Below are 24,589 nucleotides of genomic sequence, written 5' to 3' on the forward strand. Positions count from 1 at the left end.
TTCTTTGTCTTTATGAGAATACTCAGAAGTGCTCAGAGGGCTTTCTTGTATGTTACTGCCCTTAAGCTGTCCTAATGGTAATCTTACTGACTCCAATTTTTTAGGCATGTTTTCTTAAACTACGAGATGTAATTATCCAGAAAAACTGTGTCTAGTTGATTTAGGGCAACCAAAGAAGTTGCCTTCAAAGAGGTTGTTCTTCTTGTTCTGTCTTTTCCTTTTTTTTTTTTTTTTGAACCCTGAAGCAGTTCTGAATCACTTGTTAATTTAATTTGCTTTAGATTTCACTGCAAAACATATGTCAGTATGTGAATGGTCAAAAATGAAAGACATTTACACTGCTGGAGATAAATCTTTAGAAACCTTCTCAATTAAATTTCAGTTATTCAGAGAATAACCCTTAATTCTTGAAGTATTGTGGGATCCTTGGACAAAACTTACTTTTGAGGTCAAGCTCAGAGGAAGGACAGACTGAAAGTGATTCCTAAGTCCAGAAGACAAGCATGACTTCCCTGAATAAACTGAGAATATGTCTAATCCCAGTGTTTTTTTCCCCTTCCTATTGAATTACAAGAGAATGTCCTTTCTTTTTCATCTGGTCCAGCCACAGGTTATTCCAATTAAAATTTGCATAGGAAGCTTTGATAGCAAGATAAAACCACTATCAAATTCATAAGTGGTTCAGTGTTCTAATGGCAACCATTATAAATGGCATTTTTTTTCTCTTAAATACTTTAGAGTGCCTAATGCTCTCTACGCTCTGCAGAAAAAAAAATTGTGGTTGAGCCTTGCTCCAAAGCCAAGGCAGATGATACAACATTCCAGACTATTGTATCCAGTCAGACACAGCCTTCTTCATCTACTTCTTCTACATGCAACAGCATGCGCTGGAGTTCAGGTGTTCCACCTGAGTGGGAAAGAAAATAGTAGTGCTAGGTTTGAGATTTGGAAAAATAGTGTTAATTTCTATTTTCATTATAATATTTAAAGAGAATTTTACAACTGCTCATTTTAGATATAATTTATCCACCTTTATTAACTGTGTCTATGGATAGAAGGAACAAAGGTGAGGTGCTTTGGGTGACTTGCTGGGGCTTAGGACATGACTGGTACAGAGGACACTGCTACATGCATAGACTGTTCATGGGCAAGTGGAGATCCAGGCCCTACCTGTGCACAAGAAAGGACAGAGGGTTCTGTGGGTTGCCGCTTGTCACTGCTGAGTAAGTGACCCGTTTCTTGGTCTTCAAGATATTGGGAGTTGCAAGCATGGTTTAAAGGATGAAACACATGATAAAGTGTGTGGTTTCTGGTAAGCTCGCCTTTGTCTTGTTTGCTTAAAACTTTCATCTGTCAGGACTAAAGTTGGTAAGACTTAATAACTGCTCCAAGGGCTTTATTTTTGTCTTGGTTTTTTCATTTCCCCCTTTCTAACTCCCCGGGTTACAGATAACAGAACCCAAAATGGAGTGGAAAGATTCCAAAAGGTACATGTTTAATAGAGAGACTGCTGAGTCTTTCTATTTATGTGCTATTTTTTTGAGAAATTGCACATACAATTTGTGTTGTGTGGTTTGTGCTTATGTTAGTCCAATTACTGGCTGTGTGCATTCTTTACTTCAAGATCAATTGCTTGACCCTCTTAAGTGACCTTTGCAGCATTCATGATAGCCTATCTCTTTAAGCAAAATCAGTGCTGCATAGAGTAATGAACTGCTTTCAATTTCGCTGAATCATGGTCTTAAGATAGGAGCCACAATGAGTGTAAACATAACAAGCAGAGAGGCTTCAAATTGGCCTTGCTGTTCTCAAGCATTTTCTAAACCCCACTATTCTCTGGCTTTTATTTCTTTCTTTTTTTTTTTTTTTTTGCAGTGTGTGCTCACTTAAATTTGAACGATACCACATGGTTCAAAAGCCCTTGCCAAAAAGAGAGTATGTAATATTCTTACCAGAGAATAGGTTGCCTGTTCATCTCAGTATGTGATGAGAAAGCTACCTGAAGATTTTGTGATCTGTTTTTCTGTACATTATAAACTGCTGTCTCCACTATTCATGTTGTGACTTTCCACTTTTTAATCTGCTCTTTCAGAATATGTTTTTCAAAGAAAGAAAGCAGCCACTGCCTCATTAACACAGTAGTGCTTTTGATGTGACTGTTTGTCTGTTGTTCCCTAAAGTTTTCATCATCCTCTCATCCTGCTTCAAATGCCAGTGCAGTTTAAGTTGTGATGGGGACATTCTATACTTGTGTGTCTTGTTCTGCTTCTGATTAAAGGCTGTTTTCCAAAGATTTGTGAGAAGTAAGAATTAAAACTTTTCCACCTTACACTTTTCTCCCTCCCCAACTTGGAAAATTCTCTGGACAGAGAAAGCTGGACACTGCTTTTCCAGGTAAAGGGGACTCATTTACTCACTCTTCATATGACGCACTGAGGGTGAGAAGGCTGCAAATACGTCCTGGGCAAGGTAGTGTGACTGGGGGTCTAAGGCATCCCTGTGCCTCTCAAGGTAACTGAGGCAGGAGCCACACACCTCCTGGAGCCTCCTTCAAAAGGGAACAACAAAAAAAAGGTGCTGTTTTCTGCAGTTTCACTCCCCTTGATGCCTCCCTTACAGCCTTATTAACACCCTTCAAAGGCTTTTTGCATAGAGTGATTCTTACAGTGGGGAATAAGTCACAGCTGCTTTCAGCTTACAGCACAAGGAATGGAGTGAAGAAATGAATGTTTGGAGCATTATAGAAATCTTCATTCTCTTAGTGGGCTTGAAGTCCATCTGGATTTGACCTGATGGGTGTATCTGGCAGATATAAGATTCCTCAGGAATCAGGCACTCTCAGGTACCCCAGTGGTTAGTTTGAAGGCACATGGATGGTGGGAGAACAGAGAGCTTATTTCAGAGCTGCAGAAATAGCTGATTGCCTGTTAACCCTAATAGTGAGTACATCCTTAGCAGTGGCATCTTGGACTTGCCTCGAACAACTCCCATGGTGAGGTGGTCTTGTCAGGAGAATGAGATTCCTGGGTTTTCTGTGGCCAGACTAACTCCATGTAGCTCTGGGTTTTCATGTTTAATATGGAATATGGCTGTTGTCCTGTAGAGTAGTTGTATGGGGTCTAACAGCAGGGCTCAAATCACTGAGATTGGGCTGGATCTCTGTTGTCTTTGGAGTACAAAGCAGGTCACTCCCTGTAGTCAGCGGAGAGATGCAGATGCTGGCAGAGGGTATTTTATTTTGTCTTAAGACCTCTGCCTGAACTAGGCACGCCAAGAGTTTTTGTCCCCGTCTTTCAATATGGACTGAAAAAGCCTTGACAGCCCCAACTAGAGGATGACTAAAATGAAAGAGGTGCTGAATCCTTCAGAATTACTCCTGCATGCAACTTGTGGGGCACTCATTGGCCAAAGTGCCAATTCCCAGGCTGCGTTAGGGCATCTATTACTGACTTCCTATTCAGGAAGAAGCCTTAAAATCTCGGTGGAAGACTGTCTGAGAAGAGATGTAAGTGCACTCTAAGGCTAATGACCATGACTGGCTTTTGACAATTTATCCAAAAGTAGGAAATGGGGTGTACTTTTGCAGAGATATGCCCTACAGGGAAGGAGACTGAGTTTCCTAGCCTGGGTATGTGCCAAAAAAGGCAGAGAGGCTGTGAGGAAAGCAGGTTCATGTTCAGAGGTAAAAGGATGGGTAGCCTGCTATATGTGGGAAGGGAGGGCTGGAATAGGAGCAGGTGTGGGCAGGTGTCTGACTGCCTTGGAAGAATCTGGTCAGATGATGAGAGCCTCCTGCCAGAACAGGTAAGCAATTAGGAATTTGAGTGGTCTGAGAAACTGGCTTTGTGGTCTGCAGCCACCCACTTCCAGAGAAGTAAGGCACAGAGGGAGATGCTGTCCAGAGATCTGCTGCTAAAAGGCTGGGACAAGACTTGGTGCAGGTGTGCTTGGCTGATCAGTATGTGATCAGGGAACCAGCAGTTTCAGTCCATGAGTGATGTTCTGGCATCTGGCCAGACAAAGCTGTAACTGTAGTGGAAGGTTGCAAATCAGACTGTACTTTGTGGAAACTATGAACCCTGAGCACCTTGTTGTTCCCTGATGCCTTAATTCATTTATGTAGCTGTACACTGAATGTGCTAATCAGCTCACAGCAGAAGAGCTGATAAATAAAGCTTTTTTTTCTTTCTTTTTTAATCCAGAACTGATAAAAAGTTCTTTGTTATCTATTTCTAATATGGATTTTATCCAGTTGCAAGACTAGTTGGCCTCCCATATTTTATGAAGCCACATGCTCTTTTAGCTGCTGTGACTTTTGAGTCACAGTTACAGGTATTCCTTCAGCAGTAAATAATACATTTTTATTCCACTTGCATCTAATTAAGGTTACAGAAAACTTACCTGTAGCCCAGCAAAAAGCATTTACAACAATCGTCTCACAAGAGCAGCTCTGCAAGAGCAGCTGCCAGAACACTGTCCTCTAGGGACTGGTTCTCTCTTTTAGAATAATGTATAATAAAGACAATCTGCAAGAAGAAAATACTGAAATCTACTGTTCACTCAGTTACATTTCAAGGATATGTCAAGAAAATATTGAAGTAACATGCCTGCTTTCTCCATGTATCAGGAAAATGAGAAGCTATGCTCTACTTTTACTGTATGGTCTTGTTTACTTTATTTCATCCAGAGGTTTTATGGCAGCTAACCAAAGCTGGCATTGTGTCCTAGTTGTATGAGGAAGGAGTGCTTTGCAATCTACTGTGAATAAATAGGATTCTGTTGATGAAATTTTAAATAATCACTGACCTGCTGGTATTTAGCCTTAAAGTTTTACATAGAAAATAAAAGTGAATCTTTAAAACCTGTATTAGAAGTGTTATATTGAACATTAAACAGATGATGGTCACTGAATGATCAGCCATGACTTTGTAATCTCCTTGCTTTGTGGGGGAAGGAGAAGAAAGTCTGTAGCATGTTAGGTTTTTCATGATTGCTACTGCTGAACCCAGGACATTATCTATGAGAGCAGATTGGTCCACAGCATCAGTACAAAATGTTTTGCATCTTGGCCACAGCTACTGGCTATTGGGACAGAGAGTTTGCCTGTTTTTTCATTTGATTGGGTTTTGCTTTTTTTGTTTGTTTGCTTGTTTTTAGTATTGTGAAACAATCTGGGGACACCTGGAGCTCTTGACTATATAAGGCCACTTGTAATACTGCAGCAAGTAGAGCATCATTTAGTTTCATCATTTCTAGTCATGCTCTTACAGCCCTATGTGGATCAGCAGAGTTTCTACATTGTTGTTTTTCTTCCCTCTTTTCCAGTTTCTGAAATTTTTGCCAACCCTAAAGTTTCTCATGTGGTAGAAGAAGGCTTAAGTTTAACAGAATTTGAAAAGAAGATTGATGTTCCAGACTCTTATTATGGACCCCGACTCTCTTTCCCTCTTACTATTAATGATGCCAATGCTCTTCTTCATGCTTTCAAGAGTGAACAAGTAAGCTACAAGTAGTTTGATTTTAATTTTTTTTTTTAAACTTGTTTTATGTCTCTGTCAAGTTGTAGTTCCACAATCAGTTGAACACAATATAAGGCTAAATGGGTGACCAGGAGTTATTTCACCCTTCCTTACCATCCCATTACCCTCTCCTGCTAGCCCCAAGTGATCATAGAGGTGCATGGTGACCTGTATTTGGAAACTGATCTAGCTTGAAGCTACCATGACAAAATCAAAACCAGTCAGTTCTCAGACAGACTGTTTCTCAGATTTGACTCACTATTTGGCTGCATGACCACCAGAGCCAGCAGTGGGGAGGGAGCAGGGACTAGTTGGGACCTGCTCTTCAGGCACTGAGATTACAGTGATCATGTAATGGGAGCCCTTAGCAGCTGCAAGGCAGGGGTTATCACTGAAGGTGCAAGACTGGGGAAGGTGTCCTAAGCTAACTTAGAAACTAGTTACCATCTTTTTCTGGGTTAAAAGTGCTTTTCGAATGGTCACCTTGTTCCAGTGTGCAAGACTCTACCATAATAAAAGAGTGAATATAAAGCATCACTAATGTAGTGGAACAGGGTGATAGCACAAATCTCAGGAGCTTACTGTCTGTGGCTGCCAAGGCATGGAGAAGGCTGTTGATTCTCTATGTTCTCGAACACGCTCCTTCACTGCCCTCTATAAGATGAGAGTGAGGCAGGGAAACATTGCATGGCACAGCTTTGTTTGAACTTGTGGTCATTTGTGCTTAACCAGTATACTGTATGTAAAGGATAAGGGTCTGTCTTGCTTTTTAATTTACTAAATAATGGTGGTTGGTTGTTTTTTCGTTTTGGGTTTTGTTTTTTTTTCTGTAATTTTCTGTGAAGGCTGATCTTAAAAGTAGTAAAATATAAAATACATGTTAAATAAGCCCACCCAGGCTTCACCTTACTGTCAGCTCTCTCTTCACTTACTGTGGCTGGCATTTTATTAAGGAAATGACTATATGTAATTGGCCTACTTTTTTGCTTTAAACCACAAATCTTGAAAAGTCAGTCCATAGCTCATCTGTCTCCTCTACCAAATTTCCTCAGAGTTGTTTGAGTTAAATGCCTTAAAAAAATCACAAACTGACAAAATTTTCATAAAGATAACTCTTGCTGGAGTTCCCCTCTCATATTTGCAATTTGCTGAAATATCATTTATGGCCTTTGTTGGGGGTTTTGCTTGTGTTTTTGGGTTGTTTGTTCTTCTTTGTTGTTGTTGGTTTGTGTTTTTTGTGTTGTTTGGTTTGGGTTTTGTCTTATGTTTTTTGTTTTTTTTTTAATTCACACCTAGATTTTTTTTTTTTCTTCCCTCAAATTGCTTTAAACAGATGACCTTATGTAATGATTCAGAGTGCTGTAAAACTCACTCTTTTATCCTTTCTGTAGGTGGGAGTAGTAGAAACAGTACACTAGAAATAAAATGGGAAAATATGTAAAGCAAGTTCATTAAGGGCTCTACATCCATTCACTGGGAAGCAAGTGCAAGGCTATGAACACCTCTAATCCCAATGCTAAACCATACAGCCTGCAATCAGATCCAGCGGTCTGTAGTATAAGTAATCTTGGCAATACATGTTGGAGATTAATAAAGCAAACAGACGTTTTGCTACGTCTAATAAGTCTTCCTTTTCTCCCTGCATTTTTTTTTTTTCCTCACAGCTGCTTCATGCCCGTTATGTACTGCAGCTGCTATATGAAACTAGGAGGGTTCTCAAGGAGATGCCAAATATCACCCGTATTTCAACTTCCTACTCCAAGGAGATAACTGTCTGCGGTAAAGTGCCAGAGAAGATAACTGCTTTGGGCTATGAGTTGATATTCTAAGTGGTTAGAAAATGATACAGACATTTCCAAGTGTTGCCATTACAAGGAAGTTCTTGATGCTTTTGTTTTGGTTTTGGTTTGTTTTTTGTTGTTTTTTTTTCCCCTACAAATGCATAAGTTGGAACAACAACAAAAAAAGGTTCCTGAGTCACACTGAGTACATTTTAAGAAAGTCCCTCAGCAGCTCTTTCCTTTTCTCATTAAACATTCCTGAATGAGTCAGTATTAATTCAGCTAGCACTGCACTGTAGCTTTAATATTCCTGCACAAATCTCTAAAATGTCACAGAGTATTCTGATCACTGGTTGCAAGTCTCACTGCTTTCTCCTCTTGCTGAGAAAAAGATTTTGCCATCAACAATTTACTCAGTAATGATTTTAATGAGGACTTAATAGGGGTGGCAAACAAGGCCTTTCACTGGCAGCATGACTATCTAGTATAAATTGAAATTATAATAAACCCTCATTTCTAAAGGGACCCAAGAGGATGGATGAGTGTTTATACAAGCAACAAATTAGTCTCACAGAGTGATGTGATGTGATGTGATGTGTCACAAGGTAGAGAACTAAGAGCTCATTGCCCATTTGTTTTGTAACACTTCTGTAAATCATGAATAAAGGGATGCAGTATCCTGATTCACAGAACATAGTATCTGCAAACCAGAACAGTAATGGTGACGTTAACTCTTGATGGTTAGCAGTGTGCTGTGTGTAATGGTAAAGTGATATAAGGAGGGGTACTGTGACGCATGCAAAACACATGATGCTTTTGAAGATGTGGTTATGCACCTACTATGATTGCCAGGAAAGGGTTTGTTTAAATGAGGTTTTGTATAAACAATGATTTGTTAACCAAGCCAACAAAACCTCTCTCCAAACTAAAGCAACACAGACTTATACTTGTTTGTTACATGTTCTTAATAAGCATATTCTTAGTACGCAGAATGTATGTTAGTATTGCATTTTAGTATTACATTTGCATTATGTAAGGAGCATCTAAAGGGGTCCCTTTCCTGCACCGAAACTAATAGCTTTTGTAACCGGAAAGATCCTCTGCAAAAAGATGAAGGATCATTTTTCGGACATAATTGATCCAAAATGTTGATTTCCTTAATATAAGGAAACCCCCCTTCCCTTTTTTTTAAATTTCAAACTAATAATGCAGATTAAAAACACATGTGAAAAGTTTGCATCCATATAAGGATTACTTAGAATGCCTTCAGCAGGGTCATAAGTAATAAAAAGTTGCACAGAGAATATATAGACAGGGTAAAAACATCACTTTTCCTACTATTTGCTAGTGGAAGGATATTATTACAAGATCAGTTTGAAACTGTGCTGTGGCTTTTCGGTGGTGAGTCACAGACATGAGGTTGGTTCTGTGAGCATGAAATTTAGTCATATGTGGGGGGAGCTCTGCTGCAGTGATTCTTTGTGTTGGGGTGAAATCTGTTCAAAAATAAACCTGTCAGAAGGAGCCAAATCTCTCATTCCTGTCTCAGTACTGAGGCATACATCGTACATAGTCTCCATCAGATCCTGCCTGTAGTAATCAAAACCTGGCTGTGAATCGGACAGATGTTCAGTTGTGCTGTAGATAGTGGGCTACTTAATAAATTTAAACCTGTTAGTATGTAGAAGTCAATCATATGTCTAAATGTCTTTTAGTGACATTTTCTGGTTTTCATATTTGTAATATGTTCATCTTAACCCCATTTCCCTTGTTGAACCTCTGGCTGTGTGACTGGTCCAATCTTCAGATCTAGCTGGGAAGACAAAAACTTTATGCAAGACAATTGTAGACTTTTAAAGTATTTAATTGCCAGATTTTACAAGCAGCTTCAGCTTGTACCTTAAATGAACCTGATCCTAATAAAAAGCAAACTACTTAGGGAGAACATGGGGGAAAACATATTCAGACTAATTCCAGTTTTATAATTCCATTTTTTCTTTTTTTCTCCTCTGTGAGAAAATGTATTAAAAAAACGCCAACAAACCCAACAACAAAAACCCATCTTTTTGTTTCCTGTAGGAGATTTGCATGGAAACTTGGATGATCTTTTGCTGATATTCTATAAGGTAAGTAGGTAGCCTGTGATGTAGCGTTTTTATTTCATGACTTGTTGTTAATAACATGTATTTATGTCTGATTTATCACTGTTAGAAATGTACATGCCCTGTGCATGTACCACACACACAGTCGTGGAACAATTTGAATGGTGCCTTTGTCATAGCTTTTCCTCTCCATATCCTCCTGCTCACTGTGAAAAGGGGATCCAGGAGGTCTTTCTCTTCCTAAATGTTGAACTGGAGCAGAACCAGAACTCAAGAGGGTTCCTTACAATGTCTCCGAAGTCCTGCTGCTGTTTTGTATTCCGTATTGACTAAAGTCTTCTAAAATCAGGAGCTAACTTAGTTTCTTATGTAACAGTACACCACGGATAATTTGGCCTTCCAGAAAAAAATGCAGAAGCTTTCACTTAGGCCTTCCATTGATATCTGCAAAGTGGTTTTTATTATTATTTGTTTACGGGAAACAAAAAGAATTCTCTGTTTAAAAGCTTTTTAAGTGCTGGAAGCAATCACATAGTCTGCACAAAATGGAAATGCCAAGGGCACCCTTCACATATCTCTGAACAACTGATCACTTTTTAATGTTAAAAAAGCTTATCTCTGTTTAACTGATGTGAAAAAAATTAAGCTCCAGGCTATTATTTCCACAATTGTATGTTTACTGAAGATGCAGGAAATTTCCTGTATTTAGTTTCCCATTTATCTTTAATGTGAATCGCCACCTTTCATTCAGCAGATACTTTGATTTGAGCTTTCCGGGGCGGGGGGAAAGGGTTTGTGTCTGACACATTCATCTGCACTGAATGGAGACTGAAGTGACCTAAACCAGATGTTTAAGTTATGTAACTGCCTCCCCCCTCCACCCGACCCCCCTCAACTTTGTTATATTTTATCTGACAGTTGTTGAATGGCAACTTTGTTCTTTTGCCCAGGTGCATACCTGAAGCCTGTTGAAGTATAATCAGACTCTGTAAAAGAGTTCTGCTTTTCTCATCAGTTACATTTAGCTGGTCCTTGGCTTGCAGTCTCTTTACCGTCTAATTAAAATATTTGACAGTCTTCCTTTTTGAAATTGGAATAAGAGTAGGATACAGCTTGGTTTCATGCACAGGATGTGGCATGGGGAAAGTAACTATGTTAAACATAAATGCGCAGATATATATACAGCTGCAATCAGCCTGAGTTTTACTCTTTTGGAGGAAACAGATGATGATGCTTTTTCCCCTTTCTAGCGAATGTTACAAAGAGAAAAACTCTAAGAAAGGACTAAATCCTGACTTCAGTAAATTTGGAACCAAATCTCCCACTGACTTCAGGGACTAGATTTATCCCCTAGTTGTTCTTTGTTAAGCTTCTAGGGGAGTCCTTCCATCAAACCTAATAAAATGGACAAATATTTTGTCATTTCAAAGCGGTTGAGAAAACAGAGAGCACATGATAGAGCTGCTTAGTTATTTAGAAGCAAATTAAACAGCACAGTATTTCATTTCCCCTCTGAGTAGTTCACTCAGCTGAGCAGTGAACCCAGTCAGCTTCTGGGATCCATTTTTTTTATGCTTTCCTAACACTATTTCAGTTGGAAGGGATATCCTCCTCTGAGTTGGTATGAACCACCCATAACCTAAAACAAGTGGGTACAATCCAAAACAGTGCCATGAGTGAGGAGTGTAGTGAGTTCAGGCCTGCACAGAGCTGTGCAGAGCTAAAATGGCTGCTGTAGCATTTGGGCCACCTGCCTGCATGTCAGGACCTTGAGCGTGGGCTCCATCCAGGGAGCTTTTATCACAGCACTTTTACAAGCTGCCAACAGCAAATGCACAGAAGCTAGCAATCTGCAGCTTATCAATACAGTGCTGCTTGTCATGCTTAAACCTGGTTTGAGTGAGGGTAGGATAACTACTTTTTTTCTCAACAGCCAGTTTGAGGCTCGTTCAGTCCTTGCATTAATCTCCATTAAATTACAGCATTTCCTGAAATTCCTTGAAACATTTGAATTTTAAATTATGTATTGCTCTATAATGGATGCCATGGATAGAAATAGCCTGAAAAAAATGCAAACGATGAACAGAAGTTAATTAATCACTAACCCAGCAGATACAGTAATGATGCCCAGCAGCAACTTGCTAGTCATTACAGGGCCTTGTTCGCCTCTGACATGTCAGAGGCTGCAAAGGCCTTTAATAGTTTTGCTCTTATTGTTGGTCAGAACCACAGAAAAGGAAATAAAACTTTGCATGAGTGTTAGCATCAGAACAAAACTAAAATTTCACATTGAAGTTGGAAGTCCAAAACAAACTTATTTAAAACTAAGAGTGGTAGGTAAGCTTTTCCAGAGAAACAATGATGGAGTCTAGAGAGTGCTTCAGTAGATTTGTTTTTCCATGAGGACTCCAGTTAGGGTGGCTGTCTGTATACTGACAATCTGCTCATGATTAATATGCCAGTCGGTGTAAAGGCACAGCTTTTATTAACTCGTCTTTCCAGGAGCTGCTTCTGAGCCCTTTCTTTTTGTTCCACACCTGAAATACATCCTTTCTTTTGTAAAACCACTACGACCACTGCATTAGCAGAGTCTTGTGAATTGCCACTCTTGTGAGCAGAGAGAAACCACAGGTGTCCTCTAAGTTAACTTGGATAATGCTGGGGAGAAGCTATAGTAAAAACCAAGCAAGCAGTATTTACAACATTTGGGGTTGTACCACTGTGGCCATCGAGAGACCAGGATTCACTACTGCATTCTGACATTAACAGCACAGGATGCTTGACTGGGACAAAAAAGACTTTTCTTAATGAATTTAAATTAAACATTTAATTGAGTCCCTGGCCAAATAATACATCCTGCAAGAGACCTGCTAAGGCAGTACACTCAAGAATACCATAGGAACATAGGAAATGTTGGACATTGGCACAGTAGATACATTCAGAAGTGGGATGTTTTGCAATGCTGCCAAACCTGTTAAGAGTGGCTGCCACAGTTGTAACATGATTTTATAGAGGTTCTATTGATGATTCTTGTGCATTCAAATGTGAAAAAAAAAGTTTCCTTTTTCTAGCACTCAAAATTGAAATCATATTTTGATTTTGATTGGAAATGATGAAGCTGTAGGTAGTTGCTGCTATACTTTCTGTAAGCTGATGGCACTCACTAACATGTTGATAACTAATCATATTAAACATACCATCAATTCACAATACTAGTTTTTGATATGTCACCATTCATGATAAAGCATCTTCAGAAAAAAATAAGGTAAGAAATACTTGCATTTAGCCTCTTTCCTCTAGGGCATGGCAAAGTGTAATGTGAATAAAATTCAAGTGGTGCTTCCAGGATTAAAGCAATGGGAATCAAATTCTTAAAGTTCTGTAGTAAGATTTGATGTCCTCTGGACTGTAGCCTTTCCTGTGAGTTTTGGAAGCATAACATGATCTCATTGAAACAGTTTCCTTTATTACAGTAGGGTAGCAACATCTCTAAATGTTCTTGGTTTTGTTTCCTTCTGCAGAATGGTCTGCCTTCAGAACAAAATCCTTACGTCTTTAACGGTGATTTTGTTGACAGAGGGAAAAATTCTATGGAAATTCTTATAATCCTGTTTGCATTTCTTCTTATCTACCCCAATAATTTACATTTGAATAGAGGAAACCATGAAGACTACATCATGAACCTGAGGTAGGTTTTAGGGGGCAGTGAGGGGGGAGTATCTGGCCTTTCACTAGAAACGTTGGAGCTTTTGAATGCTACTTTAGCCACTGTGTCACATTAAAACAGAAATAATGTTTTATTAGGTATTCAGGTGTAGCTTTGCATCTTCAGGATGTGTGAGGTGCGTAAAGAGCATCCTCATTATACACAGGCACTTGAACAGGAGTCATGTCTCTGGCCTAATCACAATCCATTGAAGTCAATGGGTTTAGTGCAGCTTCCAGAGTATCAAATTTAGGGTGGATGGAAAGATGATATTTTACTTAAAGCATTGGCTTTTCTATACCATAGCAAAAGATATAGTAATATGCAATACAATGGAACCTGTAAACCAGGAGCTGATATTTCACTTAACTTTAGACTTAGATGTCACTTCCCAAACACAAGGGGTAGGTAAATATCTGCACTTCTACATAGTGGAGGTCCATTAGCTGAGAGGTGCCAGTCTGTCCCACTGCAGGAACAGCTGAGACCCTGCTTTCTAATATAGACATTGGTATTTGGCTCTACCACAGGAGTGAGCATGGCCAGTGTCTCTGGCTGTAGTGAAAGTGCGACTTGTGGACAAAATTATCTGAATGGGATTAGAACTCCTTAGTCCTATTCTCTGTGTTTTTAAGCCGTCCCAGTAAGCCTCTGGGGGACTGGCTGGTGGGTAAACTGTTGTATCCCTTCTATCATTTGATCTGTGCAGAATATATTGCTGTTTTAACAATAAAATTGCAGAGGCCCATGTTCAAATCCTATTAATGATCCATGTAAGAGAACCAGGTTCACATGGTACCTACTTTTCCAGCACCTAATTAAAAAAACAAAACAAAAACAAACCCACAACATAAACCAAGATCAGTTACTTTGTCTACAAGGTAGGATAATTCCCCACTCAAAATAACAGAAAATATTAACTAAGTCTGTGATGGTATGGAGTATGAAGATGTATTACTGTGTATGGGTCTTTGCTGGGCATTTTGCTGTGCTGCACATCAGTAAATTTGAAAGCTGAGCGTTAGAGTGTTGCGAAAATTCCCTTTGCACCAAGGATATTTTGGTGTTAAAAGAATGAGGTATCAAAATCCATGTCCCTTGTGAGGAAAAAGGCATGACAGATTACATCATCTAATAAGGTTGAGTGATTTAGGACAAAAACACCATGGAGTTTTTGTAGGAATTTTTACCTGTTAACAGGTTCCTTGGAATTTCTCTCCAGTATCCAAAAAGTAAAACTGCTAAGCTATTTCATTTAGCTGGGAAAAAAAGCCACTTAATCATTACTGGTCTGGATTTTGCTCTTGATCACTTGTATATACAAGAAATCAGTTTAATTGAATTCTTGAGACAGAGCAGAAGAAAGCACATTTTAACTGAGTTAGAATGGCAGGACAAAAAGAAGGCAAGAAAACTCCTGGCAAACACTGTAGCACAGAAAATAATGCAGAAGGACATACTGAAAAGCAGCTCATTATGCTGTCCTATTTTCAGATACGGCTTCACAAAGGAAGTTTCGAGGAAGTACAAGGTAAGAGTCCTCCTCCTTCCCCTATATTTTCTTTATAGGCTTGCACTTGTAAAATAAAAACTGCGTAAACAAGGAAACTTCCAACCAGTTTACTTAAGTGTAGCACTGAATGACTTTAGAAATGGAGTTGGAATTATTTTGGACTATCAGTGGAATAACTGACGAAACAATTTAAAGTGTTAGCCTTTTATGCTCAAAGATCTATGGGATGAAATAAATATCATTAAGGCCACTCAAGAACACAAAAAGAGGTGAAAGTGGAAGAAAACCAAAATGCTACAGAAACAGTCAAGCAGCTCTAAAGTAAATGTTGGAACATGTTTGTTTAACATTGCATTTCAGAGACTCTCCTGGAGGGAACGTTTATATAGACTGTGGCAGACACTTCAGCAAAATCTTGGGCTTAGAAGTAACAGAATCTGCAAGAAATAGGGTCTAATATAAACCTGTGTTTTACAGGACCATGGGGATCAGATTTTGTGTCTTCTGCAAGATGTCTTTAGCTGGCTTCCCCTTGCCACTATAATTAATAACAAAGTTCTTATCCTGCATGGAGGGATTTCAGACACCACAGATTTGGATTTCCTGAATGCACTTGAGAGAAATAAGGTAAAAGATGGTATTCACATGAGGGTAATCTTGTTTTCTTTAAAAAAATAGGAGTACAAATGCTAAGATCAAGTTGTTTGCACTAGGAAAGGAAATGGCTGCTGTGTAAGGTACATAATGGGGGAAAAAAAGTCTTATTTTCCTTCTAAATCACTGTTTAGGAAAGAAAGTTTTAGTAGCCCTTGGGAGCCAATTGTTTGGCTGCTGTAAAATAACGTGTCTTTTGACTTTAAAATGTCTAAAACCACTTAAGGTACCTCCTTCCTGCAGTGATGACACATCAGCCAGGAAGTATGAAAAGTACTTAATTCTCAGGCATTTTTAGACACTTCATAAATCAATCTAGCTACATCTTGCTAGCACTGCCTTTGTCCCGCGGCTGTGCTTCTGCCATCTGCTGTGTGTGTGTTTCTCCAGCTGTGAGGCTCTCCTGTGGCAGCAGCTGAGCTTTGCACATGTGGGAAAGCCTTTCCAGGAGGATCAAACATCGAGATGTGGGCTTGAAAAAAACAGACACTACTGCTTTTCAGGGATTTGGAAGAGACAAATGTGTTTTTTTTATTTTTATATGGTGAGCAAACAAAGCTCCTTCAAATCAGTGAAAAATGGTGTGGGTCTCAATTTGGACAACTAAATCAAGATGTCTGCTTGTGATGGGGATGCTGAGGCTCCTAATAATCAGTGGACATCCAGGTCTTGTCCTTGCTCAGGCATAGGTCTCCAGTGCTGTTCATGGAAGCACCCTGTAGCCTAGGGATGTCCCCTCCAGCCTTTGCCTGCCTCTGGACAAAACCTTCACAGGTCTCCTCCACCAGTCTCCTGGGTGACATCTGCCTACCTCGTGTTAATTCACACACATGGTAGAACAACCCAGGTGGCATGAGATACACACATTTAAGTGATCTTGTGTACTTTGCCATCCATGTCTGTGGAATCAAGAGCTATTTCTCTTATCCTTGTTTTCTAATGCAGAAATAAATGCTTTACAGGACAGTTGGATGTATCTCCATTTCTTAAAGATGCAAAAAGGCCAATTAATACTTCTGGTCATGGGAGTCTAGACTCTGCTGGCTGTACTGTTTTACAGTAAAATTGGGTACCTAACTAGATGGAGGTGTCTTAATTGTGAGCTGGGTTCTGCCCACACTTCCACCAAGGCTGGGCTTAGCATGTTACTGACAGAGTATCTGTGAAAGGCAAAATTAACAAAGTTGCTGTCACAGGAGAGTGTTGCTAGTGAGACAAGTGTGGGCCACAACTTGGGGCAATATCACTTTGCCAACTGATGTATTTTAATTAGTACAGCTGGAAACTGACAGGTCTCAAATACTGGTCAGTGCACTGGGGAATAACCCGGTGTTTTGCATTTTGTTTTGCATCACTCCTTTTCTTTATTAAAGAGTAGAATTTGGGGGAGCACAGGTGTGTGTTTTGTTGTTGGGTTTCTTTTCTTTTGGAAATGAGCTAGTATGAGAAAATCTCAAATGAGAAAAAACGACAGTCAGGGGAGAGGAGTCTGTATTAACATGCATTCATGGAGCCATATCACACAGCTCCAAAAAAATCAAATGCCCATGCATATTGGAGGAGGTTGATTTAACAGTGAAAGGGCCTGATGAAATACTTCATAAATTTCACTGTTATCCTCCTGATATTCCAGTTAGCTGAATTAATAGCAGCTTGGTATTGTAGCAGAGCAGCAATGAATGCAGTTTCTTCATCAGTACAGTATAGATGTATATTTTCAGTTTCCAGTGATGCTGGGCACTTAAGTTTCCTTCTGGAGCCCACACTGTACTTGCTGTATAGTGAGCCCTTATGATTGACTGTGGCTTGGAATGAGTCTGTGGGTATGAATAAGATTATAAGAACAGCTCTGAAGAGGTTGGTCACTGATAGATAGAAAGCAAAATTTCTGCAAGTGACAAACACCTGTAGCTTTCACCAAACCTGTGAGTTCATGACATTATGAGAGTTCAATACTGAGTACAGAAAAAGGGAACTGATGTGCATTTCAGCTAACATGCTTGTATCGTCTTTATGTTCTGGTAACTCAGTCCAGTTTTTATTATTATTTTTTAAATAGGTGAAATCTTTGTTGCAGCCTCCGAAGTCAGTAAGACTCAGACAAGACCAAGTGAAGGAGAGCATTCCTACAACCAGACCCAGTGAAAAGATTGCCAGCCAGAATCTTGCACGGAAAACCCAACACATCTCTTCATCAGGCTCCACTAGGCCTTCAGGCTCAAATTTGTCTTCAGACCCTTCTGAGAAGGAATGGAAACAAGTATGTGAAACCAAAGACAGACTGATTCCAAACCCCTCCTGCACAAAGCCAGCAGGTGTTCTGTTCAGGCAGTATGTAAGAAACCCATCACTGTTGGGAGTATACTAGCCAGCTATTTGGATGCTTTTTGTAAACCTGATAAGAAAGGCTTGTGCTTCTACACAAGTACAGTTTACCCAGTGTTTTCTTCAGCCATGACGAGGAGGAAACTGCTCAGTCTGAACTGTTTGCATGCCCTCATGTGGTTGGATCTGTTGGCACATACATAGTTGTCAGCTTAAATAGGTCAGACTTTACAATTGTTTGCAATAGCAAGCACCTTTCTTTGGCTGTGGTTTTGGCAGCTAAATGCTGGTTGTGTCCAAAAAAACCCCAACTCCTACAGGCTGATTGCTCAAGAGTGAATAGTTTTTGTCCTCTGGCCTTTCATTTCCTCTTAAATATTAGAGGCAATATGGAGATCTTGTCATACTGTAATTTAATAAATTGTGACAATTTGAAAAGCATAATTTGCACAGCAATTCAGAAGCTCAAATTGAGTTTTATGTTTCTTTTTCTGAGCTTCTCATCAGACAACTGCTTTAAGAGGCAGATAGTTTTCTTTAGCTTCTTGAGAAGCCTATCTGTCTCTGAAAATGTGATTTCCCAGGATACCTATCTGACCTACAAACTAACATAATGGGCACAGGTAATGCCCCCAGATCTGACACTCCCCCAGCTAACCAAGCATTCACCTAGCCATGCACACAAAGGTGAAGTGGAATGTGTTAGTGTAAACCTTATCCAGTGAGGTTTAAACAAACACATTTTGTCTTCTAGAGCAAATTCCACAGACCAGAATTATTTGGTTAGGTAACTTTAAACTATGATAATTCATCCTCATGAATCCTGACATAATAATGTAAAATCCTATTTAGAAATGGAAGCTAACTGAAGACAATAAAGCCAAAGGCAACTCTTGTCATGTTTAGAGCAGGCACTCTCAAGCTTAGTTTAGATAAAACCACTGACCCCTATGTTTATCAGGTCTGTGAAATAGAAAAGACCCCTCAGCTACATGAGAAGAAGGCAGCTTTTGCTCTCTTTGAAGTACCCTAGGTACTATTCCCGATGTACCAATCTGGGTCTGGAAAATTCAGCTGTAAAGGAGACAGATACATTTCTGAAATGTTATTTCATCTGAAAAAAGTTCATCCAAAATCCAGGTAATGTTTAAGAAAAGCAGAACTTTCAGCTCAAAAGAATGCCCTACTAAAAGGAAAAAAAGGCCTACTTATTCAACTCAGGTGCGTTTTCTCCCAGTACTTGCAACAGCCACAGCCTGTCATTCCTCTCCTATTAAATCTTCACTTACTTGCGTATGCCATTTATAGATCCTTGACATTCTCTGGAGTGACCCAAGAAGCCAAAGGGGCTGTACACCAAACAAGAGTCGAGGAGGAGGTTGTTACTTTGGTCCTGATGTCACTGCCAAGCTGTTTAAAAAGTATAATCTGAAGATGCTCATCAGGTCTCATGAATTTAAGCCAGAAGGTTATGATATCAGTCACAATGGGAAGGTAAGATGCTTCCAAATAAAGTAGAATTCTTCTGTGAATTTCACAGGCACATCCACAGTATATTTGTCTGCAAAATGAGTGACTTCTTTAAAATGGGACTGGGGAAATTGTGCGCTAGTTAGAACAAATTAGAGTTCTGACACACACAGTTCTTTACAGCTTCAGGAAGTTGGGACTGGCTTTTTACTTGTGTGAAAACAAATGAACATCAACAAAATCCCTGTTGTGTAAATACAGTGCAAGAGATGTTTTAAGGCTCTAGAAGCCTTTTAACTTCCTACTTTCTCTTCTGAGCCTGTTTTCTGACATGGCAGCCAGCAAGAATTCTGAAAACCTGGTCTCTCTTAGAATGAGGTTTCTGTTAAATAGCATGTTATACCACACTGCCCCTGAACTGAAGTCTTCCAGTGACAGGCCTATAATACAGGCCTGGATCTCTGACTCAAAAAGTGCAAGCTCTTTGGTGAACAACATAGTTGTTGACCTCTGATTTTATATGTAGATGCTTAATTTTGGGACCTGGATGTTTTTCTAAGATCAGTTTCAGAAATCAGTCTCAAGAGTTGTTCTGGCCAATCCAGTTTCCTTGTTTCCTATGATCAGGTTATCACTATATTTTCTGCCTCTAACTATTACGAAGAGGGGAGCAACCGGGGAGCGTACATCAAACTGAATCCTGAACTGATTCCTCGGTTTGTACAGTATCAAGTCAGCGAGCACACACAGAGGCAGAATCTTCACAATAGGTAAAGTTGTGTGTTGTGTGCAGTGAGTGTGTACTCACTTAGCATGTGAGTACTTGCCACAAATCTATAGCTTGAGTAATTGAATAGGCATCATTTTCCTCGGGTTTCCTTGTAAATTTTACAATTTAAAAATTAATATAGATAGTAGACAAAACATATTCTAAGTGCTCTAATGGGCTTCCTGAGAAGCTCCCAAAGGTAATTAGTCGCAGAAAGTGGTTAGAACAGACAACTGTTAGGGACCATAAAGGGCTGGCGCCTGTCTGTCAGCTCTGCTTTAAGACTGCAGCATTAATCTGAACAAAGCCTGTTACGAACAGAGCCCAAAAAATTGATCGTGACAGCTCTGCCATGCCTAGCATTGTGGTCAGATTTACCAGTGCAAAGCATCTTAGAATTACCTGCATAAATGTGATTATCTAAAAAAAGCAGATTATTCCCCCCCCCCCCCCCCCCCAGTGTTGTCTTGTAGGATGACCCTAAACATAGTACATGTTAAAGGGTGTAAGAATTCGATTACAAATGCTGCAAAGCATAAAATGCTAGATTTAAATTTTTCAATGACATGCTCTGCACTTTTTCCCTCCTAGGGTGGGTACAATTGAATCATCTGCCTTAAAGTCCTTACGAGAGCAGATTTATGCTTACAAGCCTGAACTTACTAGTGCTTTTGCACAGTATGACCTCAATGGCACAGGTAACACTACCTCTTTGTCCACTTGCCACCATGGGGAACACAATTTCCATCAGCATAGCAGGGGCAGAGGGGACAAACCCCATGGAGAGGGGTCCTGCTTGCCAGTGTAAAGCTGGAGGTTAGCAAGGGGTGGTTGATCTTATGTTCTTCATGACCACAGGGGACAGGTGTTACCAGGTGCTTAGCCCCAGAAAACAACTTGAGGGGCTGAAGCTTTAAGTAGGAAGAAGAAAATGACTGAACCACATAGGCAAATTATGAAATAGTGTTCGTTGTTGGGCAGTTTGGGCAGGCAAATCCAGATCCAGAAGCTGAAAGGTAACGAACCACCTTCACTCAGGAGCGTCCTCAGAAGCTAGAAGGTAGGGAACCAGGGTCTCAGGTGAGAGGTAACCAGTCTCCTTCTGAGTCTGGGAGGTATCTGAGGAAAGCTTGCTAACTGGCAGTGCCCCTAGGAGACATATCTGAAAAAAAGTCAGTGGCAAACCAATACATGAACCTTTTATGTAGGAGCAAGGAGTAGATGATTTCTAGCACAGATACAACTTTTTGCTTGTGATGGCTTCTCAATTGACTGAGTTGTTATCTGTGCCCCTAAAAGGACAATCAGTTACAGGAAGGTACTGCTTCTTTGGCCACTGAACAATTGTTCAGTGTTATTTCTGTCTTGTTGGGTTTTCAGCCACGTCTCTCTAGTTGCAGCTCAGCTCAGACCTGAAGTACACTTCGTGACATTATCTGGTTTTCTCAGAAGGTATTAAGACATGCTGGACATCATAATAGCATCAAAAAGTTACTCTTCCAACCTTCCAACTTCCAAAAGTTACTCTTCCAAACATCATTAAGGTTGGAAGAGATGTGAGGAAATGCCTAGTCCAACCCTGCTGCCGACTGTTATGAGAGGTTTTATCCCAGTGTTACTGAGAAATCGTTTGTGTTTTGCAACTGTTTTTAGAAAGGGCAGAAGGCATGCTGGTGACTTGATGAGCGCTGTGTCATGTACTGCTTGTAACCATGAACTGACCCCCCTTCTGGCAGGCAGGATTTCTGTCCATGACTGGGCTGCTGCAATGGAGTCTGTCCTACAGCTGGGACTGCCTTGGAGGATGCTGCGCTCTCAGTTAGTACAGCTGACCCCAGATGGAGAAGTTGATTTCATGTCCTGTTTTTATGATCTGAAAATAAGTCAACCTGTAAAGGAGGTAAGGATGAAAATGCCTCTTAGCAAGGCTTGGAGGAACAGCTTTTGGTGCAGCTTGAGGCACAAGACAGTTGTTTGACCGATTGGGTAGACAGATACAGCTGAAAAAGACGCCAAGTTTCCTTTTATAGTTCCTGGAGGGAAATGAGCACTGCAAGGGTGCACACCATCATCATTCCCTGCTAAGGTAGATGCTTAAAATAGGTTGGATGAATCACATGCTAGAACTGCTCCTTACTTTCTGTTGATTCTCAAGGGCATTTAGATAACGTAACTGAGATGCGACAAATCCTTTGACTTCCATCTCTCCCTCTTTGAGATGAGCTTTTCAAATGTGCTCCATAGCCAATTCAGGCACCTGTCACATTTGGGAGGGAGTCACATTTGTAGATGGCCTTTTAGAGTTTTAATGGCAGGTGAGGTCTCTTTTACAGAGTCCAGCTGTTACCAAGTGGCTGCACAGTGCTGATAGCCAGTGCCATCATTTTTCTAAGCAGCGGGATCCATTCGCATATGTACAACAAAACCTTTGTACAAGCTCATGGCATGAAGCATTTTCCCTATATGATCCACATTTCCACAAATATGGGCCGGCAGTGTGCGCTCGCAGCCCAGACAGCCAACCGTATCCTGGGCTGCATCAAAAGGAGTGTGACCAGCAGGTCGAAGGAGGTGATCCTGCCCCTCTACTCTGCTCTTGTGAGACCTCACTTGGAGTATTGTGTGCAGTTCTGGTGTCCTCAACATAAAAAGGACATGGAACTGTTGGAACAAGTCCAGAGGAGGGCCAGGAGGATGATCAGGGGCTGGAGCACCTCCCATATGAAGACAGGCTGAGAAAGTTGGGGCTGTTCAGCCTGGAGAAGAGAAGGCTGCGTGGAGACCTCCTAGCAGCCTTCCAGTATCTGAAGGGGGCCTATAGGGATGCTGGGGAGGGACTCTTCATTAGAGACTGTAGTGATAGGACAATGGGTAATGGGTTAAAACTTAAACAGGGGAAGTTTAGACTGGATATAAGGAGGAAATTCTTTCCTGTTACGTTGGTGAGGCACTGGAATGGGTTGCCCAGGGAGGTTGTGAATGCTCCATCCCTGGCAGTGTTCAAGGCCAGGTTGGACGAGGCCTTGGGTGATATGATTTAGCGTAACGTGTCCCTGCCCACGGCAGGGGGGTTGGAACTAGATGATCTTAAGGTCCTTTCCAACCCTAACTATTCTATGATTCTATAAATAATTACGGAAGGTAGGAGGTGTGAAGGGCTCCTTCCCCCCCGCCCTGCCGTCTGAAAGTGCCAGATTTTAGCTCATTTTTCCTTGGGGCAAGGCACAAAGTATCATTCCGGGGAGTTCAAGCATAAGGATTGTGGTTTATTTTGAACATTTGATAAGTTAAACTGGGAAGACAGAATTGGCTAATACATATTCTGTTGGTTAGACTAACTTGAACCAAAGTCTCAATTGTTTCCTGTATGTGATTTCAAACCCAGGTTCAGCCAGCTTTGGTGGAGACACTGTGCAGATACAGAAAGGATCTGGAGCTCATCTTTAATATAATTGACAAAGATCACTCAGGTAGGTCTAGGCAGCCTCACTGCACCAGTTCTAGAAACCCTGTACCAGTTACTTTTCCCCACTGTGTCTCCTCCTCAAGACTTCCAAATATAGAGGAACCAGAGCTGATGTCATTTTTCTAGTTCAGTGAAGACTAATTTAAGCAGTCAGGCTGTAACCATATAAGGGACAGGGCACAGAGCCCAGCTTGGGAAAAAAATTCTCACAGAGCCCATCTCCAGTACTGGCTTGGCTCTTTCCGGAGGCTTTTTCTCCTTTCCACTCTCAGTATCTCACGTTCTCAAATCCACTGCTGAAAGCATTAGATAATTACCTGAAGTAAAAATGTACTTCAGTTATGAAATCAAAACATATACCCAATCCATGGTAGGCAAGTAACTTCTTTGCAGCAAAGGTGTGTGCATGCATCCTTTTGTGAATGCAGGGAGGAGAAACAGCACTGGAGAAAGCAACCTTCTGCCTGTCTCCTTTAGGTCTGATTTCCCTTGAGGAGTTTCGCCACACATGGAAACTCTTCACTTCTCACCTGGGCATTGACGTAACTGATGAAACCCTTGGCAAGTTAGTCCTCAGCATAGACTACAACAAAGATGGCTACATTGACTTCAGTGAGTTTTTAGAGGCCTTTCATGTGGTTCATAGACTAGAGAGAAAGGCAAACTCATGAAAAAGCAGATCTTGTGGGCTACCATAGCAGCTCACACTCCCATTGAAATCATAAGCAGTCTGGGAGACTGGCAATAAATTGGCTCAGTATGGTATTCCTGGCCGTCACTGTGTAAGCATTTCTTTTGTCCTTTTTGGGTGATGTACAGCTGATAGTAATGAGACCGAGATGAAAAGCCACTGCTTATGGTATTACTGTGTCACAGCCACATGAGTATCTTTACAACTTATCCTCCCCCTTGGTGACATCTCCCCCATCAGTCTAAGCCATGAACACTGCCATGGGTCCACCTTCAGTCCCATGAGAAGAGAAACTTGGGCATGTTTCTGACAGCAGCCCTTAGCAATGGCTGAGGAACAGCACTGGTGCCACAAGGAACATATCACAGCCTCCCTGGTGATATCACAAGCACAACAGAGGAAAACAAGGCAGAATCACCATATAGTTAAAATAAGCAGTTTTACTTTTAATCCTGCTCCTTGTGTGACACAGTGGAATTACAACAGTCCAAGTCACTACCTACCTTCCTTCTTAGAGTTTACAGGCACAACTCAGAAGATCTTATCTGAATGGTGTTTACTCTTGTGCGAGGTTTCCTCTTGCCACTGGTTAC

The 24,589-nt window shown here is 40.6% G+C and overlaps 1 protein-coding gene and 2 long non-coding RNA genes across 11 annotated transcripts in view; 1 reads left to right on the forward strand and 2 right to left on the reverse strand.

The window, feature by feature from the left end:
• Positions 1–24,070, forward strand: part of PPEF1 (protein phosphatase with EF-hand domain 1) — a 51,496-nt gene extending 27,426 nt beyond the window's left edge. For 7 of the 9 annotated variants that reach the window (XM_062603666.1, XM_062603668.1, XM_062603665.1 and 4 more), the window contains 15 exons: positions 1,450–1,487; positions 2,358–2,394; positions 5,326–5,498; positions 7,184–7,298; positions 9,380–9,426; positions 12,924–13,090; positions 14,603–14,639; positions 15,099–15,248; positions 17,335–17,535; positions 18,909–19,094; positions 19,698–19,840; positions 20,431–20,537; positions 21,576–21,739; positions 23,225–23,309; positions 23,783–24,070. In XM_062603666.1, the coding sequence (XP_062459650.1) occupies positions 1,450–1,487; positions 2,358–2,394; positions 5,326–5,498; positions 7,184–7,298; positions 9,380–9,426; positions 12,924–13,090; positions 14,603–14,639; positions 15,099–15,248; positions 17,335–17,535; positions 18,909–19,094; positions 19,698–19,840; positions 20,431–20,537; positions 21,576–21,739; positions 23,225–23,309; positions 23,783–23,976 (1,844 nt within the window). In that variant the 3' untranslated portion in view covers positions 23,977–24,070. Of the gene's footprint in view, positions 1–1,449; positions 1,488–2,357; positions 2,395–5,325; positions 5,499–7,183; positions 7,299–9,379; positions 9,427–12,923; positions 13,091–14,602; positions 14,640–15,098; positions 15,249–17,334; positions 17,536–18,908; positions 19,095–19,697; positions 19,841–20,430; positions 20,602–21,246; positions 21,327–21,575; positions 21,740–23,224; positions 23,310–23,782 lie in introns of those variants that run through there. The other 2 variants (XM_062603672.1, XM_062603670.1) reach the window with 2 other exon arrangements.
• Positions 11,698–12,928, reverse strand: LOC134155991 (uncharacterized). Its single transcript, XR_009961795.1, has 2 exons — positions 12,032–12,928; positions 11,698–11,978 (listed from the first exon to the last, which is right to left on the reverse strand). It is a non-coding gene; the product is annotated as an uncharacterized LOC134155991 (long non-coding RNA).
• Positions 17,835–21,326, reverse strand: LOC134155992 (uncharacterized). Its single transcript, XR_009961796.1, has 2 exons — positions 19,879–21,326; positions 17,835–19,161 (listed from the first exon to the last, which is right to left on the reverse strand). It is a non-coding gene; the product is annotated as an uncharacterized LOC134155992 (long non-coding RNA).
• Positions 24,071–24,589: the final 519 nt, after the last annotated feature.

This window comes from Pezoporus occidentalis, unplaced genomic scaffold (assembly GCF_034315485.1).
Source record: "Pezoporus occidentalis ecotype Australia unplaced genomic scaffold, CSIRO_AGI_Poc_V1 ctg81, whole genome shotgun sequence".
NCBI lineage: Eukaryota > Metazoa > Chordata > Aves > Psittaciformes > Psittacidae > Pezoporus > Pezoporus occidentalis.